The sequence below is a fragment of the Acomys minous genome, assembly GCF_964271855.1.
Source record: "Acomys minous genome assembly, chromosome: 3".
Classification (NCBI taxonomy): domain Eukaryota; kingdom Metazoa; phylum Chordata; class Mammalia; order Rodentia; family Muridae; genus Acomys; species Acomys minous.
In genome coordinates this window covers 120,563,343-120,582,181 of record NC_140485.1, presented here as the reverse complement: position 1 = coordinate 120,582,181, position 18,839 = coordinate 120,563,343, and the positions used below count along the sequence as shown (strand labels likewise).

Below are 18,839 nucleotides of genomic sequence, written 5' to 3'. Positions count from 1 at the left end.
AATAAATAATGAGTGTTGTGTTTAAAGAAGTAAAGATGATAACAATCTTTTAAAGTCAATAAACTATACTATCTATGGGAATTTGATATCCTATTCATATGACTTATGAAATATGAATTTGATATCTATTATGATAAAAATAAATGTATGCTGTTGACTTCTGAAATTAACTCCAACTTTTCTCTGATCCCTATAGAAATAGTGGTATATATTTCTGCAAATGTCTTTTCTAGGTAGAATGGTTAGTGAGGATGATGCCTATCTGGTAAGACTGAATGTAAAAGATACCTTCCCAGAGTCATAAAATGTCATAGAAAAGGGGCCTAGTTCTTTCAGAAGGGTCTTTATACAAATAAATATATTAAGTGAAGAAAATTGCTTCCTACATCAGATTTTGGATGCATTTGAATCTTTATTCTACAACACAAGTGACATAAATACAGTATCTTTTAAAATATTTTCTCTTTAGAATTCATTTTTCACTTCAGATAAAATATACACAAAATACACTTGCAAGCTTGCTTACAGAGACCCAGAATATGGTGAACTGACAGATTATATCAAACAGTTATATCAACACTTGAAGGAGAATGGTTTTCAGGACTTTGCAAATATGACTAAATAATAAGTCAAAACAAAAATGATACTTCCTTGACAAGGCTTTTGGAGTAAACAAAATAATTCAAGGCTCCTGGTGAATTGGTTACAAGGATGCATCTTCCATCTTATAGGTGAAATGGTAAATCTACTCAATCATATGGCTATACTTAGCTTCATCTACTTATAGTTTTTAATGAAAATAAATTCATTCTTTGGTATAATACAAGAATGGATAAAAGGAATTCTGCCTATTTGCTTTATATCAAATGGGGATGAGAGTAGGGGAACTGTCTAAAACTTAATTTGCTTGTTTATTCCTCTTAGGAAATCATTGCAAAATATAAGTATTTTGGCATGGTTAAGGGAATTAAACATTGAATTTTAGCTCTCCATTGTACCCCAACACACACACACACACACACCACACCAGAACAAAAACTCAAGAGTGAAAAATTAAGCTTTCCTTATAGGTGCCTCCTCCTACCCTATCAGGCCACACTGAATATTCTAATCACAGGGTCTCAATGGAAGAGAAACCCAAATACCCAAATCATTCATCTCTGACTAAAGTAGATACATAAAAAGAACCTGATTGTTGTCATAGTGATTTCACAATGGACCAGAGGAGAGAACTGCACAGGAAACTGTGGCAGAGGATGAGCATAGACCTGAGGGTGAGTGTGGACGGTCACTGGTAGCTGGGGGTATCAAGGGCTCAAGTGTCCTTAGGTCTAAGACAAAACCACGATTAGCTCTCAGGCCCTCCCTCTTCCTTTTTGGTAACAGTTGATGAAACAATTTGGAAATAAATTATTTGTGGAGATTGAGTTTTAAAATGCAATTGAAATCAGAATTAAAGGAACTACGTGCATACATTTTAAATTGTTGAGAAACAAAAGGGAAATATTCTCAATTATTTTCAACCACAAAGTCAAAGACTTGAATCATTAACACAATTAACACTCTGTTGATAATGCTTTCACTAGTTCAAGTACCTAGAATGATTGCCTTTTATTCAAACAATAGTCTAAACTATGTTAAAATATTTATTAAACAAAAGTATTTAGATACACTTTATAAGGGTCAGTAAGACTTATATGAATTAATATTGTTAGTAAGTAGATATTTAGAATACTTACTTATTTTTATCTTAAATCATTCCTTGTATGCTCCACTTTTTCTTTCTTAAATTTAATTTCATTTTTATTTTTTTAAGATTTATTTATTTTTATATAGACAGTGCTCTGCCTGCGTGTACACTTGCAGGCCAGAAGAGGGCATCAGATCACATAAGTGGTTGTGAGCCGCCATGTGGTTGCTGGGAATTGAACTCAGGACCTCTAGAAGAACAGTCAGTGCCCTTAACCTCTGACCCATCTCACCAGCCCTACTTTTTCCATTCATGTTTAGTTATTTACTTATTTTGGAGACAGAGTCTTACTATGTCGTCCAGGCAAGACTCTTAGCTTATGACCCTTCTGCCTCAGCCTCCTGAGTAGCTGAAATTACATGAATAGATTTTTATTTTATTTGGGTATTGAATTTAATAAAAACAAAGATTATCAGTTCTTCCTCTTCCTATTATATGATCCTTATATTTCAATCAAAAATGAATTTCTAAGGCTAATTAACTTAGTAAAGAGTTAAAATATAAACTAAGGCCCCATCTGTATTTGGGTTAATTTCACTAGATTTCTCAAAGCACATAGGTTGACTTTCCTATATGTCCCATCATGTGCATCAAGAGTTAGTTTACATTGTGCAGATATATTTATAAATACAATATTTACTGAAAAATCAAGACAGGCATACTGCTCAAAAGAAATTGTCTCATTTTGAAAAATTACACAAAGCCATTTAGTACATACTTTACAGATAAACATGGAACTAAAATACTAATTTACACCACACAGTTAGGAGAAAGATGAGGGCATCACAAGAAGTGTCATAGCATTTTGCAATGCTGCTATGTTAATCCAAGATCTAAAGTAACTGGCAAGCAAGCAACTACTCAAAAACCGCTGTAAGCCAGGAGCCAGACTGTAATGGAGCCATAATGGAAACGTCTCATTCAAATTATATAAAAGGAATGCAAATGCCACATGAATTTAAAATCACCTTCAGTACAAGTCAAAGGGGTCAACAGGACACAATCATTTATAGAATTAATGTTTATAAATACAAAGATGAGAAGCTTAGATTAATCTCACCATTCCATAGAACGTATACATTCATTATCTTCTAGTGTGTAAAAACCAACTGTTGGTATAATAAAACTGGGAAGGGTGAGCTGGAATGTTGTAAGTAATCTAAACCCAAGCTGTCTGCCCAAGCGTCAGCTCAGGGTAGTGCTTGATAGAGCTGAGCGTAAATGATTTCTAGCCTTTGGTTTCCAGAGCAGCCACAGTGGCTTCGTCTGGGAGCTTGCTAGAAATGCAAAGTTGCCAAATGTAGAGAATCAAAAACTGGGCATCTGTGGTTTAAAACCCTTAGGTGAATCCAGATGCGCGCTGACGTTTGAGAACCACTGGTCTTCAGACAAAAGAAACTAAACACCACTGGCTCAACCACCAGGACAGGAACTCACAATTCCTTAAACTCAAAGGACCTCAGCTGGATGGGACCTAGACTGTTGAGGCAAGCCAACCCCCTTCCTCTCTGCATGATGCAAAGATATAATGAAAGGTTTTGTAGGTGCTACTGGTGTCAGTGTTTTTTTTCTTTTATTAATAAGTAGTGTCATGTTTATAAGGAAACCAAGCATTGTTCATAACTTAGTTTCTCCTGAAAAATCTTGGGTATGTATTAATCTTTTTAATTTTTTTGTCTGTTTGTCCTAAAGTAATGTTTATATTTTGAACATGTAAATAGTGTTTCTAGTACAACATGTTAATGAATTTTTATTACCTTTATATCAACTGCAAACACTACAAGATAGCCAGAGCAAGGAAGTTTCTTAAAAACAACATTTTCTCAATTGCTCCATGAATAAGGGGGGCAGTTTTTCCAAAAGGACATAATTATAAATGGAGCTCTTTACTAAATCATTCCCAATAACAATCATACTAAATATTTTGTAAATCATTCCCAATATCAAGCTCATATTTTCAATTAAAAATGCTCAAAAATGTTTTGTTTTTTTTTTTTTTTTACTATTCTAAGGCCATGCTAAAGCTTTCTGAGCTCCCACTAAGTGGTTCCCAAACACATTTGTGTCCTTATGTTACTGCAGGTCTCTGAAGTCTCTATAGAAACAGTAAGTTGTGATGTGACACATGGTCCTACAGATACTGTCCTAGCTGTAACTTAGGTCCATCTTCTACAAATTTCAGAGGATTTGTACACTTTGGAGAATGCTTATTCTGCATATCTCCAAGCTTTGATGGTGACCTGTAGGTTTGGTATTTGCCAGAGAAGTTGGCAAAGGGGCTCCATTGGCTGCATGGCACTTCGTTGATTAAACAATATGTGGAAATGTTCAGAAATTACACATGCAGGCTGCCATATTTCTATACTTTTACAGTCAGCCAGGCATGACAACACCCCATAGTTTCTCTCTAATATTACTATATTTTTAATATAATACTATATGTTTTCTTTAGGATTAAGGCCTAGATATTGATATCTTTTAGGTTCCCATTAAGAAACACATTACTTTTAAGTCTCGTCTTAAAAATCCACATAATAATCCAGACAGACTATTAGGTAAATATTTTCATTTGACCCATCTAAAGAAGGCCTTGAAAGTTTCCCAGTCTCTCATGCTGCAGGGCTTGCTCAGCAATGGCAGTTCAGCATCTGAGAAAGCATTCAACTCAGGGGTATTTCTTTGCAAACAACTTTGCCTTTTATTTGTTATCTTGACCTCTCTAGGTCTGTGAAGTTAACTAGACAAAGCGAAGATGGTTGTATGAAGTCACTGTAAGAAGGCTCCTGCTCAGTAGCACCCAGTGCCGCCTCTTTCCTGATGTTACCAGCTCTACACGAAGGTCTTCATGGTGTTTAGTTGGGAGGACTAGTAACAGATTTTGGTTTTTTTTGGCAATTATTTTTGTTTTATGTTTATGAGTATTTGTCTGTGTATCATGTGTGTGCCTGATGCCCTCAGAGATAAGAAGAAGGTGTCACATTCCCTGACGCTAGAGTTAGAGATAGTTATGAGCCACCATGTGAGTACTAAAACCAAAGCTGAGTCTTCTGTAAGAACACCAAGTACCCTTAACCCCTGAGCCATCTCTCCAGACAGAGTTTCTATTTAAAAGAGAAGCCATTCTATCTAAGCAGTTCTGTTCTTTATTTGGGGGAAACTATGAGTCTCTAATGAAGTATTGTTACCTTTCTGTAGTTAAGGCTATTGTTTGGACTCTTTCCATTGACTGTAGAAGGTTTTTGTTGTTTTGTTTGTTTTTTGTTTTTTAACAAACAAACAAACAAAAAGCTGTGTTGATTATCATACCAGGAAACTTAAGTTAAAAGTACCTTGGACATTAACATTTGTGTTTTTGAGACAGAGTTTTACACTGTAGTCTAGGCTGTTCTGAAACTCACTCAAGTTGGCCTTAACTTCAGTATAATCCTCTTGTTTTCTTATTCTCTCCAGTGCTGGGATTATAGGCACACATCTGGCTTGATTGAAAATATTTTAATCTGAGCTATAATGTTTGTTAGCATCTTCCTGGGTCCTTATGGCTAGTTATTAAATAACCTAAAATGGTAAAATGTGTTCTAATTTTGCATTTACAGAGAATTATGAGACTATAATAAAGGGAAAAAGAAAACCGAGTGTGTAGAGACAGCCTTAAATATCTTTAAAAGGTGATTGAGAGCTGCAGGAGCTAGCCGAAGCTCTGTGAACAATTCATGAGCTTTCCACTATTAAATCTTGCTCTACAGGCTTTCATGTAACCTAGACTGGCTTCAAATTCCCTGTGTGGCTGAGGATGCCTTTGAGTGTCTAGCTTCCTGCTTCCACCTCCTGAGTACTGAGATAATAAGTGTGCACCATGCTGGAATGGTCCATGTGCATCACCATGCCTAGTCTATGAGGTGCTAGGCTGCTTGTTCCATGATGCACTCTTTTCTAAGAAAAGAAGAAAAAAAATCTCAACCTCAACTAATACACTTTTGGTGGCAAATACAAGCAACATGTAAAACCATGTTCTGCTTACCTCTACACACAATGCTAACGACTGTTTCAGAGTTCAAAAGCCCACTTTCATTCACCTTGATTTTCAGCCTAAGTAACTAAGGAAAAAAACACTGGGTCCCTTCAGAGACTATGGAAGGAGTGAAGGAAGAGAAGGCTAAAGGCAGAGGCTAGACACTGAAAGGGACTGATTGGTAGTGAGGGCAAGGGTTCCCCTCCAAGGTTCCCAATCACCTGTCTTTCCTCTTACCTGCAGAACAATTTAACTGAAGTCCTACTTTCTGGCCATTACTTTGTATTGATAATATTACCTTTGAAACTACAAATGCCTCCCCCTGGTTGGACTCTGAAAGATGTAGGGGTCTTTCCTGGAGTGCAGAAGGCTTTGGAGGTGGTCCAAGAACAGTGTAGAACTTGGAATGGATTCACAAAGGGTTGAGAGGAAGATATGCCAATATGTACAACATTGCAGGTAAAGGAGATAGGCAGATCTTATCTTTTTATCTCAATCCGCACAATCAGGATGCGAGAGAATACTTTCACAAACCAGTCTTGTGTGCTTTTGTAGCCAGGCTGTGGAAGAATGGGGTCTTATTTCAGAACAAGTAAACACTATACTTCTGGGACATTCGTACAAAGAAATTGGCTTTGATACTTCACGAAAGGTCACATTTTTGTGACATGCTGCAGTTCTGTAATCTGGTTCACCAAAGAAGCTCTCTTTCCAGTAGACTAATGTACTTCTGGATGACCAAGAACAGATCCCCTAAAGAGTCTACAAAAGAAAACAACTAGGGTATACTGCTTTTGTTGAGTAAAACAAAACAAAGCAAAATCTTTAACTCTCAACTACCCCTACAAGGTATATGCAATCTAAAGTTGTAGGTAAATTAATTCATTGTGTATTCAAACAGTTAAGAGACAGGGCTATATCTCAGTAGTAGAGAACATCTTTGTGGCTTACATGGGCCACAATAAAACAGAGAACCCAAAACATGTATAGATCAGTTTTTAAATTTGAATTATTACCCAAGTTGAATCACCATCTCTGAAGACCACGATTGCTTTACAGGACTAGGAAAATGCTCTCTAGATTCTGTCATCTGTTTAAGTGGTATGCTGAATAATGGAGATTTTTTTTGACCTCCCAAACAAGTCAAATAACCTTGCTTTGACCTTGCAGATAATCTATGCAGTGCTCATGGAGGTCAACCCTTATCACTGGATACAGTTCAACCTGATTAATCCTTCAATACTGAAGAATAGAGGTTTCATTTTTAGAGGATAATGTATGAATACATTTTTAGGCACTGTTTAAATGCCACATGTGCCCCAGTAACTAGTCCTACACTATAGAGTGTAAGTGGGCTTGTCTGAAAAGTTTTTGTCATTTTTATAAATAAGAAATATAAACTATATTGTGGTAAAGGCTCCAGGGAAGCTTAGTGGTTCCTAAGTATGTGTAAGCCCAGGCTCAATTCCTAATCCCCCAATAGATACGGTTCTATATTTCAAATTCATTTTTTTTAATAATAGAAAAAGAAATTTCCAGTTAAAATATTGGTCTGAATAACATGAGTTAAAAGAGAGTAAATCTGCTACAGGGAAGCGTTTTATATAAGAAAAAAAAATAGTTTTCTAAATTCTTTGTGTCTCTTCCCACTCAGTCTAAAGTGTGTATAACTGACATCAACATTTCACAATTGTATCACAGTTGAAGATTTACAATGATTCTACCACAGTCCCCTAGCCCACCCCTTCCAGCTGTCTCCCCACCCCACACTTCTTGCCCCTCCCCTGAGAGGTATGCTCACCAGATGGAGAACTCTGAGTTCCTTTTCTCCAAAGGATACTGATATAAAATGAATCTTAATCTTCCTTAAAACTGGGTGTCATACCTTATTGTTCAGATAATTGTGGGGCATAGAAATATCTGTGCAACAAAGACTAAGGCACAATTTTTTTCTTTTCTTTATCTGCCTTGGGAACAGAAACAAAGACTCGTGGAACACATAGGGTAGTCAGTATCAAGTTTTGTGACAGTGTGCACCACAGGGTGCTTTGTGTTAAGTGCTGCTAGGCCACAGACTTAAAATCATGCTAGGAAAAAAAATTTCCTTCTTTTAAAAACAGCGACATAAAGGCACAACAGTACCTTTACCTTGGGAATTTGTGAATATTAACATGAAAATCTAAAAAGCTTAAAAATAATGTTGAAATGTTCCCGAATGTATTTTAGAAGTCATATCTTTCTTGATTAGAACATTGAAAAAAAAAACCAATTTTTACAGTCTCCTTCCCAACCAAACTATAATCAGAATATGAAAAATTTTCTGATTAATTATGTCTGGTGCTAGATATAGGAATGTATATCAGCTTGACTTACCAACAAATGTATTAGGACTTACATTGATTTCAAAAATGATGGATCAAATGGATCAGCCTAGGGCTTCCAAAAGAGGATTGTTGAAAACAACACATTTGGGTATAACACTGCAAGCCAATGCAGTTGGAAATTAGATTTAGAAATGTATCAAGGAATGAGGACTCTTCTGTAATAATATGCAAGGCCAGAGATCACTGTGTCACTTGGGTACTACTTTGGCATACAGACTAACCCAAGGCTGATTAATTAGGGAGAGCTTGGAAAAGCGTTGTTACTAGTTTTCAGAAAACCAGTTACTCAGAGACCTAGCTGGCTGGGATGATGGTAAGGGAAAATGCAATCAGCTGGATGGACAGGCAGACTCTGAGCATAGGTATCTCCGTAGGATTTGAGTCCTCTAAATGATGATGTCATAGACACGGCCCACTCTTCCCAGCCATTCCCTCACAGCTTGACGGACTCTGATGTCAGTCACATGACAGGTCAGCTGGCTGATGCATGGGAACACTGCTGGCTGGAGAGCAGTGAAGGTCTGGTCTGGAAGGATCTGAATCTGGTTGAGCACTGTTAGCACCATGTTGGTCCATGCCTGTGAGAAAGGACATAAGAAAATTCCTCGTTATTTCATGGCTTTGCATGGCAGTGCTGTAAAGCTCTGGAAGTCTGTAAATGGGTTGCTTAGGATTCAGCTCTAAAAACATTAAAGACTTTTAATAGTAAATGGATTTTTTTTACTTCACATAATGGAGGATGGGCAGAAAATCCACTAACATAAGCAAATGCATTTGACAGTTCAATCAGCATCTCCTGACACCTGGATCACTTGAGATAATGTAGAAGATTTAAAACCATTAAAACTCCAACTGATGAAAAAGTAATTAAGATTCAGGATTCACCAAGAAACTTATCTGCTAAAGAATAAATATCTATCTCATGGTTACTGGACACTTAAAATTTCTTTTAGTTCAAACCAGGGATGCCACTCAGCAATAGAGGTCTTGCCTTGCAATGCAGGGGCCTTGGGTTTAATCCCTAGTACTGAAGAAACCAGTCTAGCACAACTTTCTGCAGATTCTGTCTTATCAAGTTTACTTATATGTTGAAGATGTTTCAAAAAAAGGGGGGAGGGGTATCTTCTAGTAGTCATGCTAATTTCAAATGTATGTAACTGCAGAGTTCCTAGGGACCTAAGGTCCTCCATCTTCTGATGTACTGCAGCTGTAGCAAGACTCCGCAGTAAAGGACATTATCTAGAGTCTTCCTAGTTGTTTGTTTCTATCTTTTCTTATACTAGATAAACACTATCAGTGCTGTTTTCCCCTCAGACTCATTTTGACAGGCTATATGTGCTCAATGTGGCTAAAAATAATTCATTGTTTTAATACAGTATCATTTACTCTGGCTTTTTTTTTTTATTATGTTATACGCTGCTTCAGAACTATAGAATATCCTCATTACCATATTCAAATGACAAAAAGAGGACTCAATGCCAGCTAAAGCCCCACTGATTTTATAAGCTTTAGCATCTTATTTATATAAATGGCTTCCTACTTCTCAACAGTATGACACAACATAGAAAAATGGGCATGGTGGTGCATGCCTATAATCCCAGCACTCAGAAGGCAGAGCATGGACCTCTGAGTTTGAGACCAGCCTGGTCTACAGAGTGAGTTCCAGGACAGCCAAGTCTACACAGAGAAACCCTGTCTCAAAAAAAAAAAAAGCAAAAACAAAAAACCCAAAACAACAACAACAACAACGTTGGGAGAATTTGTTTCCCAGGTAGCTATCACAGCCTAGATCCAGTCATTTTTCTGACTTGGAGGTATGGTTTATGTCACCTCGTATGTGCCCAATCTCTCTATCTTCTGTCAGTCGGTCTGTCTGATATAGTCTGAGCTGTCCACAGCATGTAGCTCAAAGATAGCCAAGGATAACCTTGAGCTTATAATCTCTACTTCCTGTGTGCTGGAATTGCAGGACTGACAATAACTAGTTTGGAGAGTTGCTAAAGGACGAAACCCAGGGCTTCCTGCATTGAGTGCAGTGGCAAGCACTCAGCCGCGTGAACTGGATCTTTAGTTTTCCTTGTTGGTTCCCGTCACATCTTTGAGAATGCAGACTCTGCAAGGGGAACACTTTCTGGTAACTGTAACCCAGAAAACGGATAGCAGGAACTCACCTGGATCTGTGCCTCGGCATCTCGCACAGAGACGCTCAGGGAGCTTCCGGTGGAGCCTGAGCGGGGTCTCCTTTCCTGCCGCAACAGCTCTGGGCCTGCACTGAAGGAATGGCGCATCTGCCCTTGGTCTATGAGATGCTGTGGCCGCTGAAGCAGCGGGGAGTCAGGACCCCGAGGCCCCAGGGCCTCCCCTTTCTTATCCACTTTGACCTCCTTGGGGAAGGGAGGCAGGTTGTGTGGCTGCCTCCTCTTCTTGTACTCAGTCATCAGCTTTGAAATGGTCTTGTCAGCAGCCATGGTGCAAATCTTGTTCCCTGCGCTCTCCCACCACTCTTTCTTGCGGCTAGGATCCTTCTTCTCTGTCTTGGGGCTGGGCGGCAGTATCAGCATGTCCCCGCTGCCCACCCTCAGGCTCAGAGGCTCACTGAGGTGCTCCCTGCGGTCATCTTCGGAGGGTGTGTTTTTCCCGGAAAAGCCACTTGTTGATGGGGTGGAGGATTCAGACTGGAAGGAGGGGATGATGAAGAACAAGTCACCCTTGAAGGCAGGTGGCTCCTCCAAGCTGCTCTCTAGGTCCAGGTGCATCTGGATGTAGTGGTTACAGAGCTCCATGCACAGTTTGTGCAGCCTCTTGACCAGCCACACCCAGTCTGCGTTGCTCACTGGCTGCACGCTGAGCGAAGGCAGGCGGGCCCTCCATTGCCTTTTCTCCTTGCCTCGTGGGGGGCTCACCTGAGCGGTCTCCTCAAAGATGTCTTCATCTTCGGATGAGCACTGCTGGGAGGAATCCGAGCTTCTCTCTTCCTCGTCAAATAGGACCTTCTTAACTTGCTCGGCTGTGATAGCTTCTTGGTTGGTGAGAACCGCGCAAACCAGGGCATGAAAGTAAATGTTAAAGCTCATAGCCGACTGGCGGTAGAGGTTGGCTGCCCCTCCTATGCCAGACACTTTCTTCAGCAGGCACTTCAGCCCCGGGCTTGTGTCAAATTCCCGAGCAGTCCTGTAGGAGTCCAGCAGCAGGTCAAATATCACGGCCAGGTTCTGCATGGAGATGTATCTGAGGAAACCGGCCAACTTGGTATCTGGCACTTGGACCGTCTTCTCCTCTCCTGGAGAGGGGCCTTTGACAAACTCTTCTAGCAGGACATCATACAGGTTCTGGAGCAGTACTTGGTGAGAGAGCAAGCTTACCACAATCTCCCTGAAAGAAACACTTCAAATGCAAAGATGCTGGTTAGTGGCTTTCTGCCTTTTTTTTTTTTTTCTTTCACAGCAAGGCAGGCACAGTCCATTTCAGAACATATGGATTTTAATTACTTATACGTGTGTGCATGCTGCATATGTTGAGGTCAGAGGACAAATTTTGGGATTCGGTTCTCTATGTCCACAACCATGAGTGTACAGAGGAATCTAACTTAAGTCATCAAACCTGGCTGTAATCAACTTTGCCTACTGAGCCATCTTTTTAATCATGGCTGATAGAATTCCTGGTTCTTTTTAAATCTAGGAGCTGTAGACTGTAAGTCAAGATACTGCATTCTCAAGCTACAGGAAATAAATAAAAGCAACACTTTAATAAAAATATGTATAATTATAAGACAGGATACCCGGTTTCTAACCTCCTGCCCTGTTTTCTTACACACACACACACACACACACACACACACACACACACTCATTCACTGAAGTCTTACTGGTTTATTTTTGTCACTAAGACAGTTTTCAAGGATCAAATGTTAATGCTTTAGGTGCTGGAAAATAATTGTGATATTGTTATTATGAGGCTACAATTAGAGAATAAAGAAGTACATTTATGATGTAACTCAGAGCCTTTTACAGCAAGCCTAGAAAATTAGTATTCACTCAAATAAATTCTCTATCTGCCAATTTGGCCATTAGGACTGTGGCACAAATCTTGACTGGTCATTTGTTTTTTTCTGAGATGACTTTCAGCCTACCGACGTGGGACTGAGAGGCAAGAGACGGCATATCATACCTAGAAAACAGTGTGATTTGTGGTTTCATGTTCCTTTCATTGTTCCTAGAAATTTGTGAAAATAGCTTATACAATTACATTGTCAACAAATTCCTGAAAAATGATTTAAGGTTCATTTTTTTAAGGCAGGGTCTGATGTAGCCCAGGCTCTCTTCAAACTTGCTATGTAGATGAGGGTGACCTTAACTCTTATCTTCTGCTTCCAACTCCTAAATGATGAGATTATAGATATGAACCACTGAGTCAGACTTAGAACCAGCCGTCTTGTCAGTATTTTCTTGCTTTAGTCTGCCTCCCTATGAACTTGAGTTTTAAAGTTCTTCTTTTATTATTTGCCAACTACTTACTATTTTGTTGATCTATATAAAACATAATTTGTGCTATGTGCTTATTTGTATCTTTATTGAATTACTTTCTTTAATTGTATATATATAATTTAAAATATATAGTTTATTTATTTATTTAGTTTATATCCCAATTGCAGCCCCCTCTTCTCCTCCAGGTCCCTCTATCACACATCCCTCCCCCCATTTTCCCTTCTCCTTCTCCTTGCATGGGCACATTACGTCACTGTAGGACTAGGACTAGGATTACTGAGGTAAGACAAGGCAACCCAGTTAGGGAATGGGATGCAAAGTGAAGCATTAGAGTCAGAGAGGGCTCCCTGCTCCAATTGTTGGGGAATCCACATGAAGACCAAGCCAAGCATCTGCTACATATGTTCAGGGGACCTAGGACCAGTCCATGCATGTTCTTTGGTTGGTGGTTCAATCTCTGTGAGCCTTCCTAGGCCCAGTTAGTTGACTCTGTACGTCTTCTTGTGGAGTCCTTGACCCCTCGGGCTCCCTCAATTATTCCCTCAACCCTTCCTTAGGATTCCCCAAGCTCTGTCTAATGTTCAGCTGTGGGTCTCTGCATCTGTTTCCATCAGCTGCTGGGGGAAGCCTCTCAGAGGAGTTATGCTAAGTTCCTGCCTATAAGCATAGCAGAGTAACATCAATAGGGTCAAGGATTGGTTCTCTTCCATGGGATGGGTCTCAAGCAGGGTCAGTCTTCAGTTGATCATTCCCTCAATATTTGCTCCATCTTTCTCCCTGTACATATTATAGGCAGGACAAATTTATACATCTGCATGCCAGAAGAGGGCATCAGATCACAGTATAGATGGTTGTGAGCCACCATATGGATCCTGGGAATTGAACTCAGGACCTCTGGAAAAGCAGACAGTGCTCTTAACCACTGAGCCATCTCTTCAGCCCCCCTTTGGGCCCTTCTTGTAACTTAGCTTCTTTGGGTCTGTAGATTTAAAGTACATGGGTATCCTGTACTTTATGGATAATATCTACTTATAAGCGAGTACATACCATGCATGTCTTTTTGGGTTTGGGCCATCTCACTCAGGATGATATTTTCTAATTCTATGCATTTTCCTGCAAATTTCAAGATGTCCTTGTTTAAATAACTGAGTGGTATCCCTTTGTGTAAATGTACCATGCTTTCTTTATCCATTCTCTGGTTGAGAGTCATCTGGATTGTTTCTCGTTTCTGGCTACTAGGAATAAAGCTGCTATGAACATAGCTGAGGAGGTGTCCTTGTGGTATGGTGGAGCATCTATCTTTTTATTATATCTTGTAGTTGATGTATTTTCTACCTCTATCTCCTTTCTACCAATCCCCCAACACTAGGTAGGAGAAAAAGAAGGGTACTGGGGAGAGGGAGCAGAGTTCTCTTTACTTCTCTTGGCTGTTGAAGATCAATGGGATTCTTTGGGGGCAGTACTAATTTCAGCTGTCAGGGTATCCAACAGTCAAGGCAGCCAGCAAGCCAGCAAATGCAGCAGCAAGATGAACACGCAGTCTTCTTCCTACTCCTTGAAGTATCTTCCTCTCTGTCAGAGGTCTCTTTCCTCTCCTTGGGCCTGGTATTTATACCCTTTCAAAGTCCTCAGAATTAAACTAACTGCAGCTGGCAAAGACCACACCCCTCTCTGAGCCACTCTCTGAGACTGTTATTAGCTGTGGACAAACTAAAAGCAGCTCCATACCTCATACTTGGGATTAAAACAAAAACAAATTTACACAACATAACTGAGTTCTTAAGGAAACCAAAACTTCCACCACAAGCATCTTCTGGGTATATGTTCAGGAGTGGCATAGCTGGGCCTTGAGGTAGATTATATTTAACAAAATATTTAATATTCAACAAAGGTTATCTTTTGAGCTGGCAGAAAAGAACAAAAATCTTCCATTAGTCTAAGTGCTGACTTTTCACATCATGTGGTGTCGCTGAGGGAAAACTATGACTGTCAATAAGGATGAAATGAACAATAAGGGGCTGTCATCCCAAATCAGTAACCATGTGAGATAGCTGAAATGATTTCTTCAATGAACACACACACACACACACCCAGACACACACACACCCCTGATTTTTGACTAGTACATAATTCAGTGATGTTAAGTGTAGTCACCATGTTGGTATACACATCACTGCCTCTGCATAACCTTTTCATCATCTCAGGTACAAACTCTACATTAAACAGGAACTCACCTTCCTTCCCTCCTCCTGGCTCATATATAGATAATTTTTGATAAGTTACTCAGTATTATGAAACATGAATATCCATTCATTTGCAGAAGGTTCTAGAAGCTACCTGTCCTAGGGGTCAACTTGACAAAATTCTAGAATCACCTGATGAAATGCTTCCTTTGAGTATCTGTCTTTATCAGATTGGTCTGTGGACATGTCTGTGAGGGATTACATTGATTATCTTTGTTGTTTTAAGAGACTCCAGCTTGCTGTAGGCAGCATCATTTCCTACGCAGGTAGTCTTAAATATAAGAAAGTTAGTTAAACATGAACCTGTGAGAAATCCACTAAATTTATGGTTTGTGATTCAAGTTTCTGCCCTGGCTTCCTTCAGTGATGGACTATGATCTATCTGGAAGTGTAAGCCAAATAAATCCTTTCTTCCTCTAATTACTTCTGGCCTGAATGTTATCACAGAAACAGGAAGGAAACTAGAACACTACCAATTTGGTCTAAGTACTTCAATTCTTCAATTTTAGGACCCAAATAAAGAAGGAATAGCCTTCACAGATCTACTCACTTTTCTATCATCTTTATTTCACAGTGATATCCTTAAAAGGCATGACAGCATCTTACCTTCTTTATTATCTTTAATATATAAGTAGACAACTTTAAAACTGACATTGAGGAGGCGGGAACTAGAATTGGGGAAGACTAATGAGATACTGTTAAAGTTCTCTTTTGTGTGACAGACGCACAAAAATTTTATTTTTATTCATATCTCATAACTTGAACATATATAGTCCACGTATTTTGTGTACACCAAATGCTTAGCTAAAATATTCCCTGGAAATTTGACCTAATTGGTTATAGTATTCAAATGGCTATCTTGGCAGGCTGTTATACAAATCACCCAGAGCCTATGCAATGGCAACAGCTGTCTTTGTCCAGGTTGCTATAGAGATGATCTAAGAGGTTGATTTCACACTCTTTTGGAGGTAGGAAGTCTGAGAATAGAGTATCAGTACGCCTGGACCCTGGTAAGCGTAGCTGTAGATAGCTGACTTTTGGCTGTGTTCGTAACATAATAATAGAGGAGTGCTTCTGCTTCTCTCAGTGGCATTAATCCCATTCATAAGGGGCTCAACCCTCAGGACTTAGCAAAGGCCCCATCTTTTAAACATAACCTTGGAAGTTAGCATTGAAACAAAATTTTTAATGGGAGGAATGCAATCCACAGTGCATTGCACCACCTTGCTCCCCTAGAGGCCTAGTGCTTTGACAGACCTTCGTTTTGTTTCTTGCTTTCCCAGTTGGTGACTGTATATTCTTGGATATGTAACATAGCTTCTCTTGTCCTTATGGGTTAAAATGCAAGTGGAATTTTATCTGGTGTGCCTTCACATAGTGTTAAATAAATTGTTACTATTAATGTGCTGAAACAAAGCAAGGGAGCTTTGATTCCAACTCAAAGAACAAGAATTTTCAGGCAGGGTGATAGTATTTAAAAAGAGAAACTTTCTTTTTTCTTCTTCTTCTTTTTCTTCTTCTAGTAAGCCAGGGATCTTTTTGTCTCTTGACATCAGAGTTGTATGCATTATTCATTGAAATGATCTGAACTGTACCAATCTGAAATGTAGTAGTTACTGTATTTTAAAGAGTCTTACTCTGTTGCCCGGTTGGCCTTGAATTCTGGGCACAATTGACTTTTGCTTAAAAATTTGATAACCTTTAAATAAAAGATTATTACACATATGATTTTATGAACTGGGTTGTATCCTGTCTGAAGCTTATATTAAACTCCTAGTCCACCCAATTAGAGGAACTATATATAAAAACAGAGGAGTCACCATGTGACAAGCCAAAAACCCCAAATCAAGCTCACACTTTGACCTCTGACTGTCAGCTTTCGAAACTGTGAGAGAACACATCTATACTGTCAGTCACGCAGCCTATGGTAGTTCCTTAAGGTAGATTAAATAATATACATGGCACGTATGAAATTTTGTTAAAAGTCTTACCATTTTTATGAAAACTTTTGCTAATGACTCCATAATGCTGTTAGTGTCCCTAGCTAAATCTTGAAATAAAAAGGGTAAGAAGTGGGGGTGGGTGAGCTTTCCTATTTGTGAGCCCTCCTGTGTTTACAGCAGCATACCTTTTCTTGGCATGCCCATTTGGTTTCTCATCAGGAGGCAGTTCAATGATGAGCTGACAGGACTGAGCATGATCAAAGTTGTTTGGAGTCTTTGGTGAGCACTGGGTGTCCAGCATAAACACCTGCAGGAGTATACAGAGGGACAATTCAGAAGACCACATCTACCAACTCCGCTGACAGTTTGCAAGTAGCCCTGGGTAAATAATTTATTCTCTACCTGTGTCTTTTTTTAAAATTTTAACTTTATTAATCTATTCAGATTCCAACTCAATTGTTATCCCATCACTTGTATCTTCCCGTTCCTCCCTCCCTCCTGCTTTCACCCTATTCCCCTCCCCTATATCTGTGACCGAGGGGGACCTCCTCCCCCACTATATGTCTACCTGTGTCTTTACCTATAAAATGTGATGGCAATGATTTCCACCTGATATAGCCAATGAATTAAACAGATACATGTATATTACATACACAGAGCAGTATAGCAGAACAAATATTAAACACTGGCTATCAACACTAATAACACTATTACTTCTATCACATGTCAGCTCATTATACTCCAAGTGCCCACACTATGTATTAATAACAAACACAAGGGGCTTGGTACTAATTTGCTTTATATTTAAATTTTTTAAATTTATTATAATTTATTTGCCTTGTTATCCCTTCCCTCTTATCCCCCTGTTCCTACCTTCCCTCCCTCTTCTGCCTCATTCCCTTCCCCTAGGCCTCTGACAGAGGGTCCCTCCTCCCCACCATCTGACCCCAGCCTATCAAGTCTCATCAGGATAGCCTGCACGCCCTTCTTTTGTGTGCCTGCCAAGAGACAGTGATCAATTCACGGGTACCCCCATCTCTCTACATGCCCCTCAATATGGAGAATGTGCAGTCCATTGGTTACATCTGAACAGGGGGTCTAGGTTCTCTGCCTGCAATGTCCTTGGTTGGTGCATCAGTTTGTGTAGGTCCCCCTGGGTCCAGATACGCCAGACTTGATGGTCTCCTTGTGGAGCTCCTGACCCCTCTAGATCCTTCCATCCTCCCACTTTTTCATACATCTCTCAGCACTACACCCAGAGTCTGGCTTTGAGTCCCGGATCTATCCTAATCCCCTGCTGGGTGGAGTCTCTCAGAAGACATCTATGTTGGGCAAATATCCACTTATAAGTGAGTATATACCATGTATGTCTTTCTGGGCCTGGATTATCTCAGGATGATCTTTTCTTGTTCTATCCATTTGCCTGCAAATTTCAAGATTTCCTTGTTTTTGATAGCTGAATAGTATTCCATTGTGTAAATGTACCAGAATTTTTTTTTTTTATCCATTCTTCGGTTGAGGGACTTCCAGGTTCTGGCTATTACAAATAAAGCCACTATGAACATAGTTGAGCAAATCTCTTTGTTGTATGATGGAGCTTCTTTCAGATATATGCCCAGGAGGGGTATAGCTGGGTCTTGAGGTAACACTATTCCCAGTTTTTTTTGGGGGGAAAAAGCCCAGTTGATTTCTAAAGTGTTTGTATGTGGAGAGCCACAGGTAGCAGCTCCCCGTGCTGCTTCCCTGGCACAATGTGCCCCCTTTTGTGCATGTGCAGTGAGAAAACCTTTTGCACATGCGCAGTGCACCCCTTTTTGCGCATGCGCAGTGAGTAATCCTTATCCGCATGCGCAGTGAGCAAGCCCCTTATGCGCATGCCTGAAGGCATGGCGTGAGGTGGCGTGATTCAAACAAGTCATAGAGTCAGGTGGTGTGATCTGACAAGGCATGGCGTGAGGTGGTGTGATCTGAATGCACCAACCAGGAGTGACGACGTGGCAGTTTCTGATAGGACAGGCACACTATA

At 39.8% G+C, this 18,839-nt stretch overlaps 1 protein-coding gene across 1 annotated transcript in view; it reads right to left on the bottom strand.

Annotated features, from left to right (window-relative positions):
- Positions 1 to 392: 392 nt before the first annotated feature.
- The window catches only part of ARFGEF3 (ARFGEF family member 3), a 148,943-nt gene continuing 130,496 nt past the window's right edge, over positions 393 to 18,839 (bottom strand). Inside the window, exons 32-34 of the mRNA XM_084776440.1 lie at positions 16,999 to 17,120; positions 10,315 to 11,527; positions 393 to 8,721 (exon numbers count right to left, since the gene is read on the bottom strand). Of these exons, the coding sequence (XP_084632566.1) occupies positions 8,530 to 8,721; positions 10,315 to 11,527; positions 16,999 to 17,120 (1,527 nt within the window). The 3' untranslated portion in view covers positions 393 to 8,529. The remainder of the gene's footprint in view (positions 8,722 to 10,314; positions 11,528 to 16,998; positions 17,121 to 18,839) is intronic.